Raw genomic sequence first — 21,473 nt, 5'->3', positions numbered from 1 at the left:
AAAAGTTTTTACAGAGAAACATTAAGTGAAAGAGTAAGTGGCTCTTCAGTTTGTTTTTTTCCCACTCTGCTTCTTTTGATCACTGCTCTGTATTTGTGCTGCCAGCCACTCGCTAAATAGACCTTGTATTATTGATGAGCTGGCCGCTCTAGAGCCACTTAATGCGATACAGGGCCAGTGGGCGCCACAGATTCATGATCAGCCTGCTCGCCCACCAATGCCGACAACCCCGGGTGTCTCTGTACAGCTCTTTGATGAGACGCTGGTAGGAGTGCACCTATAAATGCGGCGTGAAGTGGTCCTTCCCAGCCTCTCACTGCCCACAGAGTGAATGAGTCAGAATTTGCAAGGTGAGAACTGAAGATCAACAAGACCCGGAGCGGCTCTAGCAGATAGCAGTTGCAGTACCTCACATCTCACCGTCTCCATAAAATAAGATGCTTTTCTAACCAGAGAAACGGAGCGTTCTTGTCCAGCCGGAGTGGCAGTGCAGTAGATCTCAAGCAACCGCAGTCACTGCTCAGTTCTGTAATTGGTCTTTAATTAAATCATGCTACGTCCATTGCGGTGAACAGATGATGGATCGCCTTTTAATCAGGTAGTGTTGCACTTGGTTGGTAGCCCAGGAGAAGGAGCTGACGTTTGATCTCCTCGTGTGGTTTCTTCCTCTGAGACTTCTGTCCTGTCCCAGCTATATACACACACACACACACACACACTCTCTCTCACACACACACTCAGGAACATAATGAACAATGGGAGAACCAACACTGGCTCTGTCGTCTTGGCAACTCAAATATTTGTTCGGACCACCAGGGACCCATCTAAGCTCCATACAGATGTGGGCTGGACACTCGCCTCTTTAATGCTTACTGCAACAGATCTGCCACACTATTCTCACTGAAGGACACCTCTGTGAATCACCACTTTAACATTTCCTAACTGAAGTCTATTGTTAGGAACTGACTGTTGTGTCTCATTGTTTCCTTTTGCTGTTCTCCTTTTGCCGCCCTCTCCTCTTCCAGATCTGCTGGAGAAGTCGCGGGTGGTGAAGCAGCCAAGAGGAGAGAGGAACTTCCACGTCTTCTACCAGCTCCTGTCTGGAGCCTCCGAGGACACACTAAGTGAGTCGCAACACCAGGGAAAGACGTATTTGCAGAGTAGCGTATGCCACAAATGGAATTTCTCTCCAACTGTCTCTGAGAGTCATAGCGGATAGAAATATATTTAGCTGCACTAAGCAATTTTGCTATGAGCAAGGCATTTTCCAGCAAGCTTGGCGCTGTAAGAACACGTGGTTAACGCATTAATGACACCGTCTTCTTGCCTAACAAACACTGCAGAGAACAAAGACAGGCCCTGAAACCTGTTCCCTCTATTTGCTTTTCAGCAGAGTGGGGGCATTGTTTTATGTCCCGGACACAGGAGAACAATATAATGGCCATTGACTCGGTGCACCAGAGTCCACACATCAGAGGGGCTTGATTCGGCTGTAGTTAATGCAACCCGTAATCAAATACGACACATGCGACGGCGAGAGGAATAGATTTCCTTGATACTAGATATGGGGCTTTTAAGAGGGCCATTCGATCTTCCAGAGTAATGTGCACAACAGTAGCTTTGTGTCTCGATGCGTTGCATAGAAATCTTGCTTGGGGTGGCAGTGGCCCTGGAGGTTAGAGAAGTTTGTAACTTCTCCTCGAACCACGGGTCAAAGTATTATATTATGAAGGTACCTTGTCCTTCAGTGGAACAGCTGTGTAAGCCACCATTACAAGATTGTGGTTTTACCATGCAGTATGTAGGTGTGTAACTCTCCATCGTCTTGCTACTGGTCCCCCCTGGCGTTTAATGTAAATAAGATTCAATTTGCTCTTTGGATTTAGTCAATCTGCCTGGCTAAATGTGGTTTAAGTACAAAGTTTGTGTCTCACAGAGAAGCTGAAGCTGGACAGAGACTTCAGCAAGTACAACTACCTGAGCCTGGATTCAGCCACAGTCAACGGGCTGGACGATGCTGCCAACTTCAGGACAGTCAGAGTGAGTACTGCACACACACTGCACATGTTTGTCTTACTAATAATAACCCTTAACCTTTCCCCTAACCGTATCCTAATTCTAATCTTAACCCTAAACCCTAAACCCAAGTCCTAAACTGAAGAAGTTAGGACCTTGCTAAAATGTCCTCATAAGATAAGATAAGGTGGCACTTAATTGATCCCCTTGGGGAAATTCAGGTGCCACAGTGCCAAGGGCAGGAAGGTAATGAAAGAAAAGAGGTAATAAAATAGAATAAAATAAAGTGTTTTTGTGAGAACCAGTTTGAGTTTTAGAAGTACAAGACACACACACACACACACACACTCTCGTCACAAGCACAGCCTCTCTCCAGTGGCCTTCCATACTTCTGTGTCGTTCATTACACCCAGCCAGCTTCATCTTAGCCCTGTTCCAGAGGGTGAAGGTGGTCTGATCTCTCCTTATCTCCTTGATGTAACCAACAAACAGAGGGCGGATTACATCGCTCCTGTCCTCCTTGATTGTGAAAACACTCAACAGTCGCTCTCCTACCTGTTGCGTAACCATATGAACTTTGAACTAGCAGAGATTTCCATTTCCCCCACACACACACACACCCACACACACACAACAAAAATTACATCAACGGTTCAGCTTGTACAGTGCATAGTGGCAGCGGCGTTTCTGTGGGAAAACCACAGGAGAAAAGGCAGCTGCTTCCTTATTCATCCATACATGCTTACACACACACACACACACACACACACACACACACACACACACACACACACACACAGGACCTTGTCTCCATGTACAGTGCCATTCCTGTCCCTCCTGATGATGACTCATAGGATGTTGTGTCTATAAGAGCCCATTTCTACTGTACTCAGTTGTTATCGGTCCCGCTCCACTAAGCTCTACTACCTTCTGCTCCCGCTCTGTTGTATTCTACTGAAGGGACGGACAAGGATCCTGCTGTAGTCTTCTGTTTGGAATGAAAACCTGCACTCTTGGCCCTCCATGGCACACGGTTGCTTATCACCGTTCTAGCGTGCTCGTCTCCTCCTGAATCGCAGCATATCCTGCCTCTCAGCACCTCACACATTGAGTTTTCCTTAGCGCTCCCCATACAGCTGCGGTTCACTAATGGAAACACAATAGAGGCCGTTCCGTCTGAACAATGGGTCTCTCCGCAGGGTATGAAGCCCTGCCTTGTCAACAGTTTTTTCCCCTTCCTCAACCTCTATTGCGTTTAGTGTTGACACAATACCAGAATTTTGACTTCAGTACCAACACTAAGTGTAATATCTAAAAATGTTACACTACCATGGTATACAAGAAAAACCTTCAAGCAGTGTGTTTCCATACTTGACTTGGTCAGCTTTGTAGCAACTTTTGCACAGGGGCTTTATGTCAGTTGGTTACGGTTATGTTATGTTATGTTTGTCAACCAGTTTAGGTGGACTGGGATCCAGTTCAAGATGTGGTGGACTGTTTGATACTGGTGTTTTCAGCTGTTGAATCTTACACTGACTGCTGCAGTCCACTGTCAAGAGACTCACTGTCTATTGCAATCCTTCGTCTTCTTCTTTTAACTATTCACATCGACACATTACCGCCCTCTGGTGGTGATGTTGGAACGGAATTTAATTGAATTTACTGAAAATATATATTTATAAAATTCTATGTTAAATTCAGTCTTTCACAATAGTATTGATTTAGTATTGAAATTTCAGTTATCGTGACAACTCAAGTCACTATGCTGACAGAGTGCAACAAATGCATAATCATCGTTCAGTCATGAACTGCTGTCTGCGGTACCATTCTCCAAATCTGATGCATTTGCAACTCGGTACCCTTTCGCCACTCTGTGTCCATGTTTCCCCGTTACCATGCGAATGAATATCAGCTGATCAATGACCCGCTCGTCCTGTTTTGCCTTCTCAGAATGCCATGCAGATCGTGGGCTTCATGGAGGACGAGGTGCAGTCGGTGCTGGAGCTGGTGGCGGCCGTGCTGAAGCTGGGCAACATCGAGTTCAAGCCCGAGTCTCGCTGCAACGGCTTCGACGAGAGCCGCGTCAAAGACAAAAACGGTGGGTTTGACAGATCATCAGATCAAAACTTTTTTAACCTGACGAAGATCTGAGTAGGATCGAAACGTTGTCACCATTAAACTTTTGTGGCATGGAGCAAGTGTGCAGGCGTTACTCCTTTTTTCATTGACACAGTTTTTCTGATAGCCTTGCACCTACGTGATGTGCGTATAACTACTCCTTCAACTCTTTGACAGATCATACCTGTCAAAACCTAAATCTCACCTCAATCCCAACAATTTGCTAGTATGAACAGTGTAGATAATACACATAAGCCAAGTAGACATAAGCCTTATGACCCACGCTTAGTCCATTTGGCTTGCTTTCCCTTTTCATCTGTCAGGCTGCTGTTGAGCCACCGCCACCTATTGGTCGCTTGACTCTAGCCCTCGTCCTTGTCGCCGTGTATTTGTGTTTGATTGATGATTTACCTGGTGAGAACTGGCTATCCTTATCACTCACCCAGCTGTTCTCTTTTAGGCAAATATTACATTTGCATGTTTCACTGCCAGGCCGTAGGATGACCCATCCTTTTTTGCGAAGAAAAATGCATGTAATCCACGTTAATCATACACTATCATGTTGAACTCAACTTTGTGGTCATGGAAGACACTCAGTCCTATACTCTACTTTCCAAAATTGTACTGGCTTATTTTGCCTCCCATGTCTCTACCAGTGTGGTTACTGTCTCATCAGAGCCACACAAATCCATTTATTGACAGCTGGAGGCTGAGCCATTAGTCTGTAGATGTTTTGATTATGTCACAGTTAGTACTTCTTAGTTTTCCTCTCCAAACATTGCTGTATTTGACAATTGTTAGCTTCATTGCTCTATAAAGAAGACAGCCTTTGATGCTGATTTCCACTTAGTTGCATATTTGCGTAAGATTTATTTATACTGCATCAACAAACCATCACAGTGGCCTCCCGACACAACATTTTCAAGGTTGAGGTGTTGGAGAAACCTTCCGAGAATTGGGGACTGTTTTTGTACTTCATCAAATTTGGGTGGGATAGCCAGGTGGTTTGGTCTAAATTTTCTTTAAAAAAAATCTTTTAGCAATGAGTTTATGTAAAGAGTGTGTCAGTGGCTGACAAACAGACTTGACCTCTTTATCATGATGACCTACTTGTTCCATCAGTTCCATGTTCACATGCAGCATTAAACTAGAGAATAGAGCTTGATATTAACATGCATGGCAAGAGAAAGGAACATGCCCTAAATGCAGGGTGCACTTGCGTAAGAGAAGTCTGTATTTTACATGATGGTCATATCCTTTTGTGTCTTCCCCTCCTCTCCCCTGGTGTCTCGTCGTTAATGGTGTCTTGTCGTTTAACATCTTCCCTTTTGGCCCCGTTGCAGACCTGAAGGAGATGTGTGAGCTGCTGGGGATCGAGCAGTCGGTGCTGGAGAGGGCGTTCAGCTACCGCACGGTGGAGGCCAAGATGGAGAAAGTGTCCACCACGCTGAACGTGGCCCAGGTCAGAGGGAAAGCTACCGATCCGTCTCGCTCCGTTTATAGCGATGCGGTCTTCTTCTGACAGGTTACCGGGGAGACGCACGCTCGCACACGCACAGCGCATGAAAAGATAAAGGCGCCATTACTTCCCCCCGACTTGCTCCGGCGGCTGCTGACCCACATCCGCGTCAACCCTACACAGAAACCCCTCCATTATAGATGAGCGGTATCCCTCCTGGAAATTCCAATGTAGGTCACATTTGAGAGGTTAGCGAGTTCACCCAGACTCGCGGGGAGTGTTGATACGAAGGGGATGCAGCAGACACGGGTCCTCCTGCTTCAAAAGCGGCTTAAAAAAAGGGGGAAATGGTTCCGGGGATCAACCTGACCTCCCAATAATGTGAACATCCACAGTTGCAGATTAAGGCCCGCGCCGGTGGTGTCCTCTAATCCTTGTACTCTATTTTAGTCGGTGTAGAAAATCTCAAAACTCCTCGGTGGTTTTCACATAACACCCCCCCCCCCCCCCCCTCCTCCCTCCCCTTCGCTCCTCCACAGAAACATCCGGCCCCATAGCGCAAACAAGGAGCTTGGGGGACAAAAAAAAAAAAAGGAGGAACAACGGCAGACACTCATTTACACGCTCGCATACAATAAGCATCAAAGTAGTCAGACAAATCTGAAACGGCATCCAGCTAATCTGGTGGATTTCAACACCAACCTGTACAAGTGCCTGTCTGTCTGGGGTTTTGGCAGCTGCACGGATGTCACCACAGGGTCACTTATTTCCGTTCCCTGCCTCCACTTACTTGTCTTTTGGTTTAGTTTTCCAAGTTTTACACAAGGCACTCTACTCCCAGCCGGCGGCCCGCCAGCAGATGAACCCTCCTGAGCCATAGGAGTAGTATTTATCCTCGCAAGGCGCCCACTCAGACGATTTGATGTATAATTTCCCCGGTGCGCCGTGGAAGGCCTGGAATGGGGCGGGGGAAATGTCATGGCAGGAATGTACTAAGCGTGATGTTATTCTGCACTTTCACTTCCACAAGCTGCAGAAGTCTGAGCCTCTGGTTGCCATCTCCATGACTTCTAATGTGTAATAACATGTATTTGACCATGTGCAGCTGCCTCCTCCTAGTAGTAGCAGTGATACATGTTGAAACAGGCTCACATGGCAACATGTTGTATGTAAATGAAGATGTATTTCTTGTTAATGTATTAAACCAATATTGTATGTTTATTTACAGGCCTACTATGCTCGTGATGCACTTGCCAAAAATCTCTACAGTCGTCTGTTTAGCTGGCTAGTCACCAGGATCAATGGAAGCATCAAGGTATGTATATTATTACTATACATTTTTACTGTCATTTGTCATTAGCCCAGCCAATTCAGACTTGCAGTTCCCCAAAATCTCACCACCTTTTTAACCTTGGCCATTGTCTCTCTGCAGGCTCAAGCCAAAACTCGCCACAAGGTCATGGGTGTGCTGGACATCTATGGCTTTGAGATATTTGAGGTAAGACGAATCAAACACACACTTCTCGTTCTGATCAGGCATGCAGACGGCATCTGACCACCCACACATTTTATTAGATTAAAAAGGATTTTGCCCCAGGTCGTTTGCCTGCAGGAGGCCCTGGGCCGCTGGCAACCGTTTGCATGTTAGATACTTCACCAAATGCTTATCTACAAGAACTGAGGGTTGATGAATGAATGAAACCGTTATTTCCATAAGTGCATGTCTTCTCCATACCCCCACTCACTTTCAAGTCCTCCCTCTCTCCTGACTGTTGTGTTGTCTGGGTCTCCAGGACGGAGTAAGTAACACCTGCCGAGGGGCGTTTGCCGTGCCAGTGTGCATGCTGTGATCTAAAACCCCTTTAATTCTAATTCAGCTCCTCGTTAAAGACGACACAGGACACCCGGGGCTGAAAAGACGATGGCTGCAAAATGTGACTAAAGGAGCCTTATGCACCATTTTGCGTTATGGCAAAATATAGTTGCTAAACTGCTGTGCTTTCTGATTGGAAACGCATGAAATCAGTTTAATAGATACTGGTTAGGCCAAGGCTAATTTCAGTTCAGTTTCAGAGAAGTTGTCTTTTTTTTGTTTTTAGTCAGGCACTAGGCTTAATTGATATCCAAGAACAGCATGGGTGTCAGTTGGTTATAACAAGATATGTGGCAAATCTTGTAGTTCATTATGATTCTATCATTGTAATGGAGGGCAAATGGAGAGCAAGCAAAAAAATCACCAGAAATCTATTTGAAGCCATATGTAAAGAAAAAACTTTTCATATTTTATCACATTGACCAAATGAGTGCGTCATCAGTTATTGCTCCAATTTGTTCCCAGAAACGTAGGCAATAAAAGTTTTGGTGATGCAGGGACTTTACTGCACCTTAGGGTTAGTGAATTAACATCCCTGAAGAACAGGTCCATTGACTTTAAAAGATAGTTTTAAGATGGTAGCTTCCTTAAGTTATCGTAAACAGCTTGTCCCAAGCCATGACAGGGTTATAATATGAGCTCGTCACATTTCAGCCTGTTGTCTGCTGCCACTTGGGGATAGATATGCTTCGATTTGCCATTGTGTGTATGTGTGTTTTTAGTGGTGAAAATGACTTCCTGGTTTCTCTGTCAAGGGAAATGGAGGACACATTTTAACAGTACCTTTAAAGGTCAAAGCCACTCCCCTTGTGGCCATGTATCCTGCCTGTTTCCCAGTTGCTGAGAAACCCAGCTACGTCCTTCACTCACAGCTTGTAGACTAGACATGCTGTTCTAACCATAGCGACAAGTATCCTAAGCAAATGGACATCATCTAACCCAGCACACAATGACACCACCAGCCAAGAGGCACGACTCACCACTAAATGCTCATAATCGACAATAATTGGTGAGAAGTGGAGAGTAAAAGTGGGTGAGGCTTTCAAATGGTTAACAATCCATCACTGTTTAATGAACGGCCTAACAATTTACAGGAACCTCTTCTGATAAGGGTTATCATTGCACGTAACACCTTGAAGATTTACAGGTCCACTGTACTACTGTCCAAATTGGTGAACTCTGTTCAATAATGGTTGTCAAAGCAATGAGGTTGTAAATCTCCCAGCAAAGGGAGAGCTATAGATTCTAGCTTGTCTAAGTTGATTATTGCTCGCTCTGTGTAAAATTTACGGCCAGTAAACAGTTCCCACAGCGCAAAAGGAGAGATGTGGGAGTAAGCAGACAGATGCGGTCAAGGGTTGTTGTTTTTTTTTTTGTAAAGAGACATTTTCTTTAACATGACATAACATCAGAAGAGTTGTCAGAGGAATTTAGAAGGGCTAACAAGATCGCAGAGCAACATAAGTTCAGGCCGGGCGAGTTGCGGCCCACCACCACCGGCACTATGTATGTACTGTAGCGCCTCATGATATCCTGCTGCATGCATCTGGAGGGGGAGGGGAGACTTCAGCATGCTAACGACAGATGGAACTAATTGTTTTCTCCCCCTACGGCCGCTCCCGCAGGACAACAGCTTCGAGCAGTTCATCATCAACTACTGCAACGAGAAGCTGCAGCAGATCTTCATCGAGCTGACCCTGCGCGAGGAGCAGGAGGAGTATGTTCGAGAGGTAGGTCAGCAGTAGAGTAGGGGGGGTGGTGGAGAGTTGCCCTCCTAACACTGGGAGAAATTTCCCAGCAGGTCTAGCCCCTTAGCCCTGGAAGCCCTCTTTCACCCGCACCCCATATCATTCCATATGTCATCACGCCAATTTGTAGTGCGAACAGCTTTTCACGGCGGCCGCTGCAGCGTGTGAGCTATGACCTCAGCCCGGTCATGTCACTCATCTGTTGAACCTTTTCGACTGTTTAAGGGTAGATCCGCATTCTTGCTCCCGATCCAGTCGCAATTCTGCTTGACAGTCGCGTCTTGTGCTCACTGCTTCTGTCGTTTGTCCATCACTCCCTCCATCACTCCTATGCGTCGCTTTCCTCCGCCCGCCTCCCTCCACGGATTTTTGGGGACGGAAGTGATCCCTCACTCCAGCGAGAGTAAACACACACACCCCACCACTTCTGCACACACAACACCAATGATATTCCACTCCCTGGCTGCTATCCAATATAGTGCATGGGAAAATACCACAGTCCGGGAGAGAGGAGGGAGGACCACCAATCAGGCGTCAGCAGCTCACATGGCTAGTCACCCATCTCAGTTTAAGTCACGCCCACCCCAAAAAAAAACTTGTCCCTCTGAGTCACATGGCTCACAACAGCCAAAGCCACTTTCCCAGCCCATTTCATTAGCTGTGAAACCTTGTCCTACAACAGACTCAATGATTGTGAAACCAATATACATATACTGCATATGATATTACAGCGTTTGTTGCACCAAATACGACAGCATACTTTTTTTTAAATATAGATATATATTTTTATTGGAGGCCGGAATCATAGAAAAGTCAAGTACAAAGTACAAATCTGTGTTCCAAAAAATGTTTTTCCACCGTTTTTTGATGTGTTAGAACAGAGAACTAGAACAACACCTTTCTCCAACCCCCACCCATCCCAAACTCCCAGGAAGAGACAAAAAAGAAAACATTCACATACAGAAAACTAAATAAAATAAATAAAACACATACACAAAACGTGTATAATATAAATAAAATGAAATAAAATAGGGAGGGAAGCACAAAAAAAGGATGCTCACTTAGAAGAATGGATGCATTAAGAATCAGAGCAAAAGTTGTCAGTCTGGCTGAAATGGGCAAAAGGCCTGGATGAGATTAACAGTGATTAGGTGACTGTCTTTCCTTAAGTGCTTGACTGGGTGCTCAGTTAGCTCTCTAAATGCAGGTATGGTCAAGAAGTCTCATCTTCTTCAGCCACTCTGTAGCCGTTCTGTATAACTGAGTGTAGCTGATGTGGGAGAGCTTTCCTGGAAACTTCAGTGAAAGTTGGTGAGAGCAAGAGAAAAACATTGACCCTTTGACCCTCATTTCTCTTTATTACAGGGCATCGAGTGGACCAACATCGAGTACTTCAACAACGCCATTATCTGCGACCTCATTGAGAATGTAAGTCCGTTGGGGTGTTTCCCGGTTCTCAGAAAGCAAACAAACCAATTTAGCAGGCATCCACGCTTCATTTGAGTCCGACATAGTAATGGTAAATGCTGTGATTGTCTCAGCATTGGCAGATGATTTACGACTGAGGTAAAGAGGCCTCACAGTGCAGTTTTAACTTGAGTAATGATAATGATGAACATTATTTGTGTAGCACTTTTCAAAACCATTACAAAGTGATTTACAGACAACAAATACAAGCCAGTAAGTAAACATTGAACCAAATTTCAATGATTTAGAATGAATTTATGTCTGACAATTTACGCCACCTCCCGTATGTCACCCTACCGGCTCTTCACCCTCCTGTGAGCAGAACCAGAACGGCATCTTGGCCATGCTGGACGAAGAGTGCCTGAGGCCCGGGACGGTCACCGACGACACCTTCCTGGACAAGCTGAACACCATCTGCGCCGAGCACCAGCACTTTGAGAGCCGCCTCAGCAAGAATTCCAAGTTCCTGACCGACCACAGCCTGCCGCACAGCTGCTTCCGCATCCAGCACTACGCCGGCAAGGTACTGGACAGGAGCCTGCACACAGGGCAGCAGGGACTTTTGTAGAGCTGCAACGATTAATCGATTAGTTGTCATTATTACTATTAAATTAATTGCCAACTATTTTGATAATCGGTTTGAGTAATTTTTTAAGAAAAATAAGTCAAAATTCTCTGATTCCAGCTTCTTAAATGTGAATATTTTCTGGTTTCTTTACTCCTCTATGACAGTAAACTGAATATCTTTGGGTTGTGGACAAAACAAGACATTTGAGGACGTCATCTTGGGCTTTGGGAAACACTGATCGACATTTTTCACCATTTTCTGAGATTTTATACACCAAACAACTAATTGATTAATCGAGAAAATAATCGCTAGTTGCAGCCCTAGATTTTTGCAGATCAAAAAGTTTGTTCAAGGATAGAGTTGTGCTATCGTGGAAATGCAGAACAGACTGAGGAGATTTAGATTGTAACATGACCACGTCAGGATGCCGACACTACTGGAGAACATGAAATGAGTGGGCATGGGTACGCTGGAGACTCCACCACGACATGTAAATTCTGATTAACCTCAGGTGCAGTCACGGGTGATATTGGGGCCGGGGTGGGGTATGTGTGTGTGGGGGGGGGGCAGGGGGTTAAAGGAATAGTTCACCCAAAAATGAAAATTCTGTCATCATCTACTCACCCTCATGCCAGTTGAAACACAGGTGAAGTGAACTCTGAAGAACTGGTCCCCACTGACTTCAGTTGTTTTGGAGAAGGCTGCTTATGGAGTTGTGCTGGCAACCTCCCTGTGTGTTATATGGACAAACAAATTTCACCTGTGTTTCATTTGGCATGAGGGTGAGTAGATGATGACAGAATTTTCATTTTTGGGTGAACTATTCCTTTAAGGTGGATATGAAGAAAACTGAGTAGCTGGAAAGCTATGGATTTTCTGAGTAAACAAACCTTTAATCCCTGCTCAGTCAACATAACGCTGCAGTAAAATGCTTGGTGAACTTGCAATTCCTCAGCTTGGTTGAGCAATCAACTACAATACTAATATACACTGAGATGCTGTACATTAATCCTATTTGTCCAAATGAAATACAAAATGTCTCCTAAACGGCAATTGGCAGCGCTCTGTCCAGAGAAAGCTGGACTCACCAAATTTAGATCTTTTTCCTCTCTGGTCCCTTTGGTATCCTTTGGTATGAAGCATCACAGACGGCCAGTTTGGTAGACATGAGCAGTTTACTGACATCATGTTGCATGACTTCTGAGTATTTAAGTTGTATTTTAGTTGAGTTATTTAAGAATATTTAAGTTAAAACAATTTTCAGTTACCTCTCGCTGCCATTTGGAGCCACCAGCCTTCCAAGTTACCTAGTGCAGCTGTATGCCTGGAGATAATTGAGACATGGATTGTGCAGATACGAGGTGCAACTCAATATTAGGAGGGTGTTCCTGATACCCTGAACTCTGTGTATTGACTTGTGTAAACTGTGGTCAATATGCACAGATGCTGTACACACCCACATATTGAAACTTTTGAAATAAAAAGGTTCTGGGAGGAGAGTTGATACTTTGATTCATTTGTAGTGATTTGCGCTCCTTTCCATGATAAATTGAGAGAGACCTCTATGATCAGTGTTTTTCCTCTCTCTGTATCCAGGTGCTGTACCGCGTCGAGGGCTTCGTGGACAAGAATAATGACCTGCTGTACCGCGACCTGTCGCAGGCCATGTACAAGGCCAACCACAGCCTCATCAAACAGCTGTTCCCCGAAGGCAACCCAGCCAAAGTCAACCTGAAGAGACCACCAACCGCCGGATTCCAGTTCAAGGCGTCGGTGGGCACGCTGATGAGGAACCTGCAGACCAAGAACCCAAACTACATCCGGTAAAGTCCCATCATTTAGATGGTCATTATATATCAATTATTACTCAGTGACTCCAGGATCCTGTGTGTGTTTGTGGGCTTGTGTGCAGTTTGCAGTCCCTGGCATTTTTATTAGAGATTTTATGAAATAAAAAACAAATGCTATCACTCATTCCTGGCAAGACAGATTAGTTAACATAGTACAAAGATCAAAGGAGAGATTCGCATTCAGCCAACCTGACAGAAAGTCTTGTAAGCAAAATAAGTGCTCAAAGAATTGGCTTACATGGGAAATGGAGCAAACAGGCTCCCATCCAGCCGACCTACATGAATGCCTGACATCCCATATCTTGATAAACCCCGACACTACTACTATTTATTTTGACTGCATGACGCCAATCTGATATGACCGGCCCGTGTACGTCCTCTCTCTCTCTCATCCCGTCGCTCAGGTGCATCAAGCCCAACGACAAGAAGGCGGCCCACATCTTCACCGAGTCCCTGGTCTGCCATCAGGTGCGCTACCTGGGCCTGATGGAGAACGTGCGCGTGAGGAGGGCGGGCTACGCCTTCCGCCAGCCCTATGAGCCCTGCCTGGAGCGCTACAAGATGCTCTGCAAGCAGACCTGGCCCCACTGGAGAGGGCCCGCCAGGTAACACTCCAGTTACCCCTATTCCCTATGTCCAAGCCCACACACATATATACAGTCATACGCGGTGGTGGAAAGTAACTAAGTACATTTGCTCAAGTACTGTACTTAAGTACAATTTTGAGGTACTTGTACTTTACTTGAGTATTATCATTTTATGCTACTTTGTACTTATACTCCACTACATTTTAGCGGGAAATATTGTACTTTTTTCTCTACTTTAGTACTATACTATAGTTACTAGTTACTTTTCAGATCAATATTTTATATTTAAAACATTTGATCATCTTTATAAAATAACTATAAAATAGCATTGTTATAGATTAGACTACCCAAAAGTATAGCTAAATTGTTAAGATTAGCTTCACGTTGACAACTTTAAAATGCTGCTTACATGTACATGTATGTCAATAAATCAGTATTAATATTCCAGTAATTTATGAAAAATATAACTCTCTAAATGGGGACAGTTTGCATAATGAGTACGTTTACTTTGATACTCTAAGTACATTTTGCTGCCAATACTTATGTACTTTTACTTAAGTAAGATTTTGAATGCAGGACTTTTACTTGTAATGGAGTATCTTTACACTGTTGTATTGCTACTTTTACTTAAGTAAAAGATCTCAGTACTTCTTCCACCACTGGTCATACGCACACACACCATATGAAACAAGTCCTCTCAGAATCTAGCAGCAGTCTTGATGCACGGGGGAATAGCAGTCATTCACCATTCATCAGAAATGAAGCGACCCCCTCTCTCTCAGCCACGACATGTTGAGACGTTTAATCATTATCTCCCCCTGCCATCCCATATCAGCCAGGCCTGCATGTTTCATCTATTGTGTCGGTAAAAGCACCGACTCTGACTATCTGATGGCTGTACCAGACATTTGGTATCTTGTAGTTAAGCCCCTCACCATCACATCATGTATTCCCTCCATATGCTACTTTAGATATGTTGCTATCTACTCCAAATGCCATTCTTCCTCTCTCTTTCTCAAACCCTTCCTCATCTATACTGCATCTATATGTTCTGTTATCTCTCTTTCTGCACCCACTTCTCTCTCTGTTAGGTCCATTTTCCTCCCACCGCTTCTCTCCTGTCGTGTTTGTGTTGGTTATGACTATGTTGGAGTTGCAGAGTGTGCTTTGGATGACCCCTCTGACCCTTCTGGCTTCCCATAGGGAAGGAGTGGAGGTGCTGATGGCAGACCTCCAGATCCCAGCGGAGGAGTTGTCCTATGGCCGCTCCAAGATCTTCATCAGGAACCCCAGAACGGTAGAGAACGCACAACGCACACATAAAACATTCCTGGATTCCTTCAGCTTCATCCGCGACGAGGGCGGATTTTCTGTTGCTCACACTCGGCTAGATCAAGCTGCGTGTTTGAATGGCTGTTGAGCTCCGGCGCCCCGTTTTCTCACATTAAGAGGTTTCTAAAGCAGGAAGGGCTGCTCTCGGAGGCCCCCCCACTCCAGCAATTAGCACGGAACCACCACTCTCACAACACATGGCTTCACTTAGCCATCCCATCTAGCATGGGAAATGAGCATTTTTACTCAGCGCTTGTATGTGGGCTCTTAAAGCCTGCAGCGTTAGAATGGACTTTCTCCCCAGCCAGCAGGAGACCAAACAAAGCTTGTAATAACATGATCTCATAGAAGAGATTTTTTTTTTTTTTAAACCACGATCGCTATCTCTATAGGATCGACTTATCTCCCTTCTGTATCTACCAGCTGTAATCTTGCACGGAGATGCTATCCACATAGTTCATCTAGTTCAGCTGTGTTCATCCAGATTTCCATGTTTTTCTCATGTCTCCTGAATCATTCTGTACTGGAAAAGTCTCTCAGAGTGTTTTTTGGGTGAGTGTGTTGGGGCAGGTAATGAGTAGCACCCAATCACTGCTCATACCTTTGACTCATACCTCTTTTGAAGTCTTCAAGATGGTTATCATCTCTGCAGCCTCATAACATTACTTGTTGCATCATAATTTGCTCAGATAAAAGTATTACGCCGGATAAAGAAAACCTTTATCAGCTTATTTCAAAGTTTCACCGAGACACCGGCTGATCCCCTTTTGTTGTGCTTTCCAAAAGAGAACATGCCCCGGGTCTTAATGTCTAATCCTCTCTTCCTCCCTGCAGCTCTTCTTCCTGGAGGAGAGGAGGAGGCAGTGCCTGCAGGACCTGGCCACGCTCATCCAGAAGATCTACCGCGGCTGGAAGTGCCGCACCGAGTTTCTGCTGCTGAAGAAGAGTCAGGTGGTGGTGGCGGCGTGGTACCGCCGATACGCGGTGAGGCTCCCCCCAGAAACCGCAAAATACAGTGATTTTTAGTAGAAGATGAAGTTGTGATTCATATTGTTTCCCTTTCCGTCTCGCAGCAACAAAAGAAATACCAGAAGATCAAGAGCTCCACCATCGTGATGCAGTCCTTCGCCAGAGGATGGAAGGTGCGTCCCCCTCCTGTGAATTCACTTCATTTTGAATGAAATATAGCATAGAAACAGTGCAAAAATCAGTACAGAAACGACATTGAAGTGTATGCATGTTGCTTTCTTTCACCAGGCCCGCAAGCTCCTGAGAGAACTGAAATACCAGAAGCGATGCGAGGAGGCGGTGACCACCATCGCAGCCTTCTGGCACGGAACTCAGGTACTGATGCGTCCCAAGTCCTGCAAGGGATGGGGAGTCAATCCAGAGCGTCGGCCTCCACTGCTTTGATACAGGCTGTCTAGTCATGATCTCGAAGTCTTAAAACTTAAAAGTCATTTTTCTATTTTTTTTCCCCCATCTAATGCTTTTCACTCCAGTGCTTCCAGCTAATGACCTAGACAAGTTTATAACAGTATTACAAGCATCGTGTTCCTCCACAAATTTATGCTTATCGTTATTACTCCTTTTTCCTCTGCTTCGGTGGCTGATCACACAACTGCCACTTTTCTTCTTCTTCTTCTTCTCCTGCTCCTCTCTTCCTCTCTCCTGCCTCCTTAATCTTTTCCCCCTCCTCACATCTCAACCTGTCCTACCCTAACGCCCCCGCCACCACCAACGCCCCCCCCCCCCCCCCCCCCCAGGCTCGGACGGAGCTGCGACGCCTAAAGCAAGAGGCGCGGAATACACACGCCGTGACAGTAATTTGGGCGTACTGGCAGGGAACCAAGGTATTTCAACCCAGCCGCGGTGTGTGTCGCCGTCCCCCAGCTGTCCTGTCACCCCCCTCCCCCCCCCTCCCACATGCTGTCCCAACCCACTGTGGAACCGCCCGATAGAATCAGTCCCTCTGAATGGAACCCCCCCCGCCCCCCCCCCCATCCCTCCCCGTCCCTCTGTCACCCACTGGTCTGACTAACGTCCCTGGTGTTTGTAACTCATCCCGTTTTTCGTCTCGTAGGTGTTAACGTGTGGGAGTATTGTGAAAGTTTGACTGGATTTCTGTGGATCTGGAGCCAAACTATCGCTCCCGAGTAACAGCACCCAAATCTTTTTCATCTCCGTGTTTGTTTGGTTTTTGTTTGTCCCCAATCTGGTGATTTCTGTTTGTCCCTCCTCTTCTGTAATCTATCAATTTGTTCAACCATCGGTGCCCACCATGCTGTCGATGTATTCTCTGCAGTGTCCTTTTTAGATTATGCTAAGAACCCTCTCTTTTTTTATACAGCACCACCAACACACCAGGGGGCTCTTAGTAATAATCATGCCCACATAATGGCACATATGGTGGCACTTTTTAAAGCCTCAATGGCTCTGTCTAATCTCTGGGATCTGCCTGGCAATTGTGTGCAGACTTTTACAGCCTGCATGCATACCATTTGCACGGCATATATTATTCCATACTTTACAGTGTTATAGTTTAAGATATCTTTGGTAGTCGTTACTCATCAGCATCTTATCTCAAGGTCTCATAGCCTCCTTCTGTGATAAGGATCAAAGAGCTTCCACTGACTCATTGTAGATGGCATTAAAGCCTATTTGTTCTGCGCTACATGGCTAAGGCAGAGACACGGAGCTTATCGCGTCTGACAAATCAGACGGAAGTAATCAGCCGTGAACTTCAGTACTCCGCCGTTCTTGGCAAACCCAAAGGCATCTTATCTGCTGACGTCTTTACAGAGCTACGGATAATGTAATACTAATCCAGACTGTCCCACCGCAGTCACAGAAAATGGCGGAAGTCACAAAACATGAGCTCTACAATTGGTATCTATTTGCTTTACTGAATATTGCTCACACCTTCATTCTAACCAGTCAGTGCCTTGGGAATCCTAACCTTAGCATCTTTTGTTGTATTTGGTCAATGTGTTGCTTCATAATGCTTTTTTTTTTTTTTTATTATTATTATTTTTACACCCACTCAATACCTCTCCTGGGACACTTAATTGAATGTCATTGAAATTAACCTCCTCCCACAACCGCCACCGCTTCCCACCAGGCCCGGAGAGAGCTGCGTCAGCTGAAGGAGGCGGCGAGGAATAAGCACGCCGTGTCGGTCATTTGGGCCGGCTGGCAGGGCACCAAGGTATTTGGGAAGCCCGTCGACGTCTGTGAGCTGCCGCCTCCATCAAACACCCCCCCCCCCCCCCCCTCCCTCCAACCACCCCCAAACAACCCCTCTAGTGCCATGCCCTCTCAACATATCTATCAATCTACTCAACCCAACCCATTACCACCATTTCATTTATAATGTATGACAAGGTACCATAACACACACACACACACACACCATCGCTCAGCGGACCATTGCATGCTGAAGTGAAAAGAGTGGTCTTATGGTACCAACAGTCACACACCCCCCACCCCATCCCGCCAAGCCCGTCCTTACAGGCCAGTCTGCCACTTAATGTGAGAACTAGATGAGTGAACCAGTGAGTGACCCTTGGATCTGACAGACCTGGGGGCACTAAGACTGCTGGCTAGCAAGAAAGTCACTATTAAGCCTCATGGGCATTCCCAACGACAGTGCCTGCATGCCAAATGTAGGAGGTGGGGCAGCCCTCTACAGTCAGTGTCTCTCTCTCTCACACACACACCAGTCCACTGGTCATGCCTTGGGTGTGTGCTTGCATCTTCTTCCTTCAAGGTCCATACCTGACCTGCATGCTGCTTGCTCTCCCTGCATGACTTTTCTTTTCTTCCCGTGTGCTTCTTGATGCATGCTTGATGCATGTTTGCTTGCTGTGGAATGGTTTTTTCTTTTCTTTTCTTTTTTTTTTTTAGATTGAAGTGTTGTTTGGACCCTTTGAGACGACTTCCGCCGCCTGAGTTGTGTGACTTATGCTCATCCCCTTTTACACTTGAAGCCCCACTGAAAAGGGCCATGTCCGTTTCTCTCACAGATGCTGCTCTGATAAATGTTTATATGATCCACAGTGTCCTGTGTTATATTTCGCTTCAAGCTCCTCCATCTCTGGAGATTGGAGCAGTACTTTTCAGTCTCTTGACAGTCGCGCAGGGCACATGCGTGCGAGCACGCACGCGCGTGTGTGTGTGTGTGTGTGTGTGTGTTTGATGTGCGTTCGCCTCGAGCAAGACAGAGTGTCTCCCTCCTCTTCCTCTCCTCTTTCCCTCGCTTCATTTGTTCCTGCCTCTCTGTCTCTCCCTGCCTACCCCTCCCCTCCTCCCCCTGACAGGCTCGCAGGGAGCTAAAGAGACTGAAGGAGGAAGCCAGGCGTAAGCACGCCGTCGCTGTGATTTGGGCCTACTGGCAGGGACTCAAGGTACCTAGCAGCCCCGTGGCCCAGCCGCCACCAGCTCTACCACCTACTCAACCACTTCCATGTAACCTCCTCCACCTTCATTCTGGCATAGTCCCTTTGCACTGGCACACATTTCTGTCAGCTAGAGGATGCAGAAGTGTGTAAGCCGCGAGGTGAAACACTTCTTAAAAGTGAATCAACACCTAGCTTTAGATAAAGTAACTGATCATCAAGTTTTATTTTTTTCCTCTTTTGGGTTCCTGAAGCCTGCAGCCCTCTCAGCAGAGTTTTAAACCAACTGACCCTGACTGACATGGCAGAGGCTGTCTGTCTCTCTGTCTGTCTGATGTGTTCTTCTCCACCTGTCTAACTATCTGTGATGTTTGCATCCTCTGCATGCCGAACTGTGGAACTAACCCTATGAACAACCCTGTTTTGTGTAGCAAACCATGTTTGTATCACCTGTTATTTCTTTGTCTTTAGGTGTGTGTCCTACTTTTTTGGTGGTTATCTGTCTGTTGCGTGCCTGTTGTCCGGTTTTAGAGGAACAGTCTTCATCATCAACTGGTCATTTATTGCAGCCTTAATCTTTTCATCATGTTAATTGACCACACAGCACCTCTCAGTGCTGCTGTTTACAACTCAATTTGTGCAATTAAAGTCACCATGAAGGTCATTTGCCATAACAATCATTGACTTTTCAGCAATTAATTTGGAGCAGTGTTTTTTTTATTATGTTTGATTACAAGTCGGCAGCTTGGAGCTCACTTTGTCCTTTCCAGTCGGTCTCTGTCATACATGGTAATTGTTTGTGACTAACCAAACGTCTGTTATTCTAGTGTCCTGTTCGTGTCTGTCGCTGTCATCCTCTCTGTCAGTTATTTCCTTTTCTTGCCTGCTCCTCATCCAATTACCTTGACAATAGGTGATTGACAGGTCTTGTTTTTGTTTATTTTTTCCCCCCGCTGTAACAGGTCCGCCGAGAGTACAGGAAGTTCTTCAGGGCGAACGCCGGCAGAAAGATCTACGACTTCACCATCCAGAGAATTGTAAGTAGGGCTTGAATGTTTTACGCTTGAATAAATACATAAACACCAAAAAATCTGAGCTCTTAAGTGTGAACGGATGAAAGCAGCTTTTTTTCTACAAAGGTACACATTATACAAATCCAACTGAATTCCCTTGCCATACGGTATTCATTGTGCGCCTGTGTGTCCAGATGCAGAAATACTTCCTGGGCTTGAAGAGCACCATGCCCTCCATGTCACCCATAGACAAGAACTGGCCGGCCAGGCCCTACCTCTTCCTGGACGGGGCTCACACAGAGCTCAGGAGGATCTTCCACCACTGGAGGGTCAGTCAAATAACCACACCTAGTCTCTGCTATCAAGTCCCATTCACCACTATTGAATAGCCAAGTTACTTTACTTATGTAGCCTTTTTAAAACCAAGTGCTTCACAATAAAATGAATTAAAAACATAAAAATACATATCATATAGACAAAAACAGAATACCAGATACAAATTTAAGACAACATAACAGCAAAACTAGCAGCTTCAAGAGCCACTGAAAGCAAGGGAATATAAATAAGTCTAAAATTCAATAATGAATGAGCTGCCTCATTCATTATTGAATTTTATATTTACTGTATATTTTGGTTTATTGTCATTTGTTTTTATCTCTGTTATGTTTTATTTACAGTGCATTATTTTTTATTTGCACTACATGTTTTATTCCTTGCACTTGTTCCTTGTTGTGAAGCACTTTGTAACTTTGCTTTTGAAAAGTTCTCTATAAAATAAGTTTATTATTATGATGTTATGGCATTTTACAGTTCGTATTGTGCCTGTTAGTTGTTGTAGTAATGAGAGTATGTTTGGTGCTTGTGTGTGTGTGTGTGTGTGTTCAGTGCAAGAAGTACAGGAGCCAGTTCACCGAGGAGAGGAAGGCGGTGTATGAGGAGAAGCTGGAGGCCAGTGAGATCTTCAAGGACAAGAAGACTCTTTACCCCAGCAGGTACTGGAAATACACAGGAGCAGAATGCTGTTCATCTAGTTGTAATAAATGTT

At 45.3% G+C, this 21,473-nt stretch overlaps 1 protein-coding gene across 3 annotated transcripts in view; it reads left to right on the top strand.

Moving 5' to 3' along the window:
* The window catches only part of myo1b (myosin IB), a 71,045-nt gene that overhangs the window by 45,114 nt on the left and 4,458 nt on the right, over positions 1–21,473 (top strand). The window contains exons 7-26 of one of the 3 annotated variants that reach the window (XM_071524900.1): positions 1,026–1,124; positions 1,937–2,040; positions 3,967–4,114; positions 5,478–5,596; positions 6,822–6,908; positions 7,026–7,091; positions 9,092–9,196; positions 10,580–10,642; positions 11,004–11,204; positions 12,846–13,072; positions 13,504–13,704; positions 14,890–14,983; positions 15,853–16,002; positions 16,092–16,160; positions 16,276–16,362; positions 16,785–16,871; positions 19,338–19,424; positions 20,378–20,452; positions 20,623–20,757; positions 21,314–21,420. In XM_071524900.1, coding sequence (XP_071381001.1) covers positions 1,026–1,124; positions 1,937–2,040; positions 3,967–4,114; positions 5,478–5,596; positions 6,822–6,908; positions 7,026–7,091; positions 9,092–9,196; positions 10,580–10,642; positions 11,004–11,204; positions 12,846–13,072; positions 13,504–13,704; positions 14,890–14,983; positions 15,853–16,002; positions 16,092–16,160; positions 16,276–16,362; positions 16,785–16,871; positions 19,338–19,424; positions 20,378–20,452; positions 20,623–20,757; positions 21,314–21,420 — 2,311 coding nt within the window. The remainder of the gene's footprint in view (positions 1–1,025; positions 1,125–1,936; positions 2,041–3,966; positions 4,115–5,477; positions 5,597–6,821; positions 6,909–7,025; positions 7,092–9,091; positions 9,197–10,579; positions 10,643–11,003; positions 11,205–12,845; positions 13,073–13,503; positions 13,705–14,889; positions 14,984–15,852; positions 16,003–16,091; positions 16,161–16,275; positions 16,363–16,784; positions 16,872–19,337; positions 19,425–20,377; positions 20,453–20,622; positions 20,758–21,313; positions 21,421–21,473) is intronic. The other 2 variants (XM_071524899.1, XM_071524901.1) reach the window with 2 other exon arrangements.

The sequence above is a fragment of the Centroberyx affinis genome, unplaced genomic scaffold (assembly GCF_046629955.1).
Source record: "Centroberyx affinis isolate AG114_WGS23_722 - 3 ecotype Tasmania unplaced genomic scaffold, CSIRO-AGI_Caff_v1 ptg001246l_1, whole genome shotgun sequence".
NCBI classification, from domain to species: domain Eukaryota; kingdom Metazoa; phylum Chordata; class Actinopteri; order Beryciformes; family Berycidae; genus Centroberyx; species Centroberyx affinis.
This window is presented reverse-complemented; position numbering and strand designations above follow the sequence as displayed.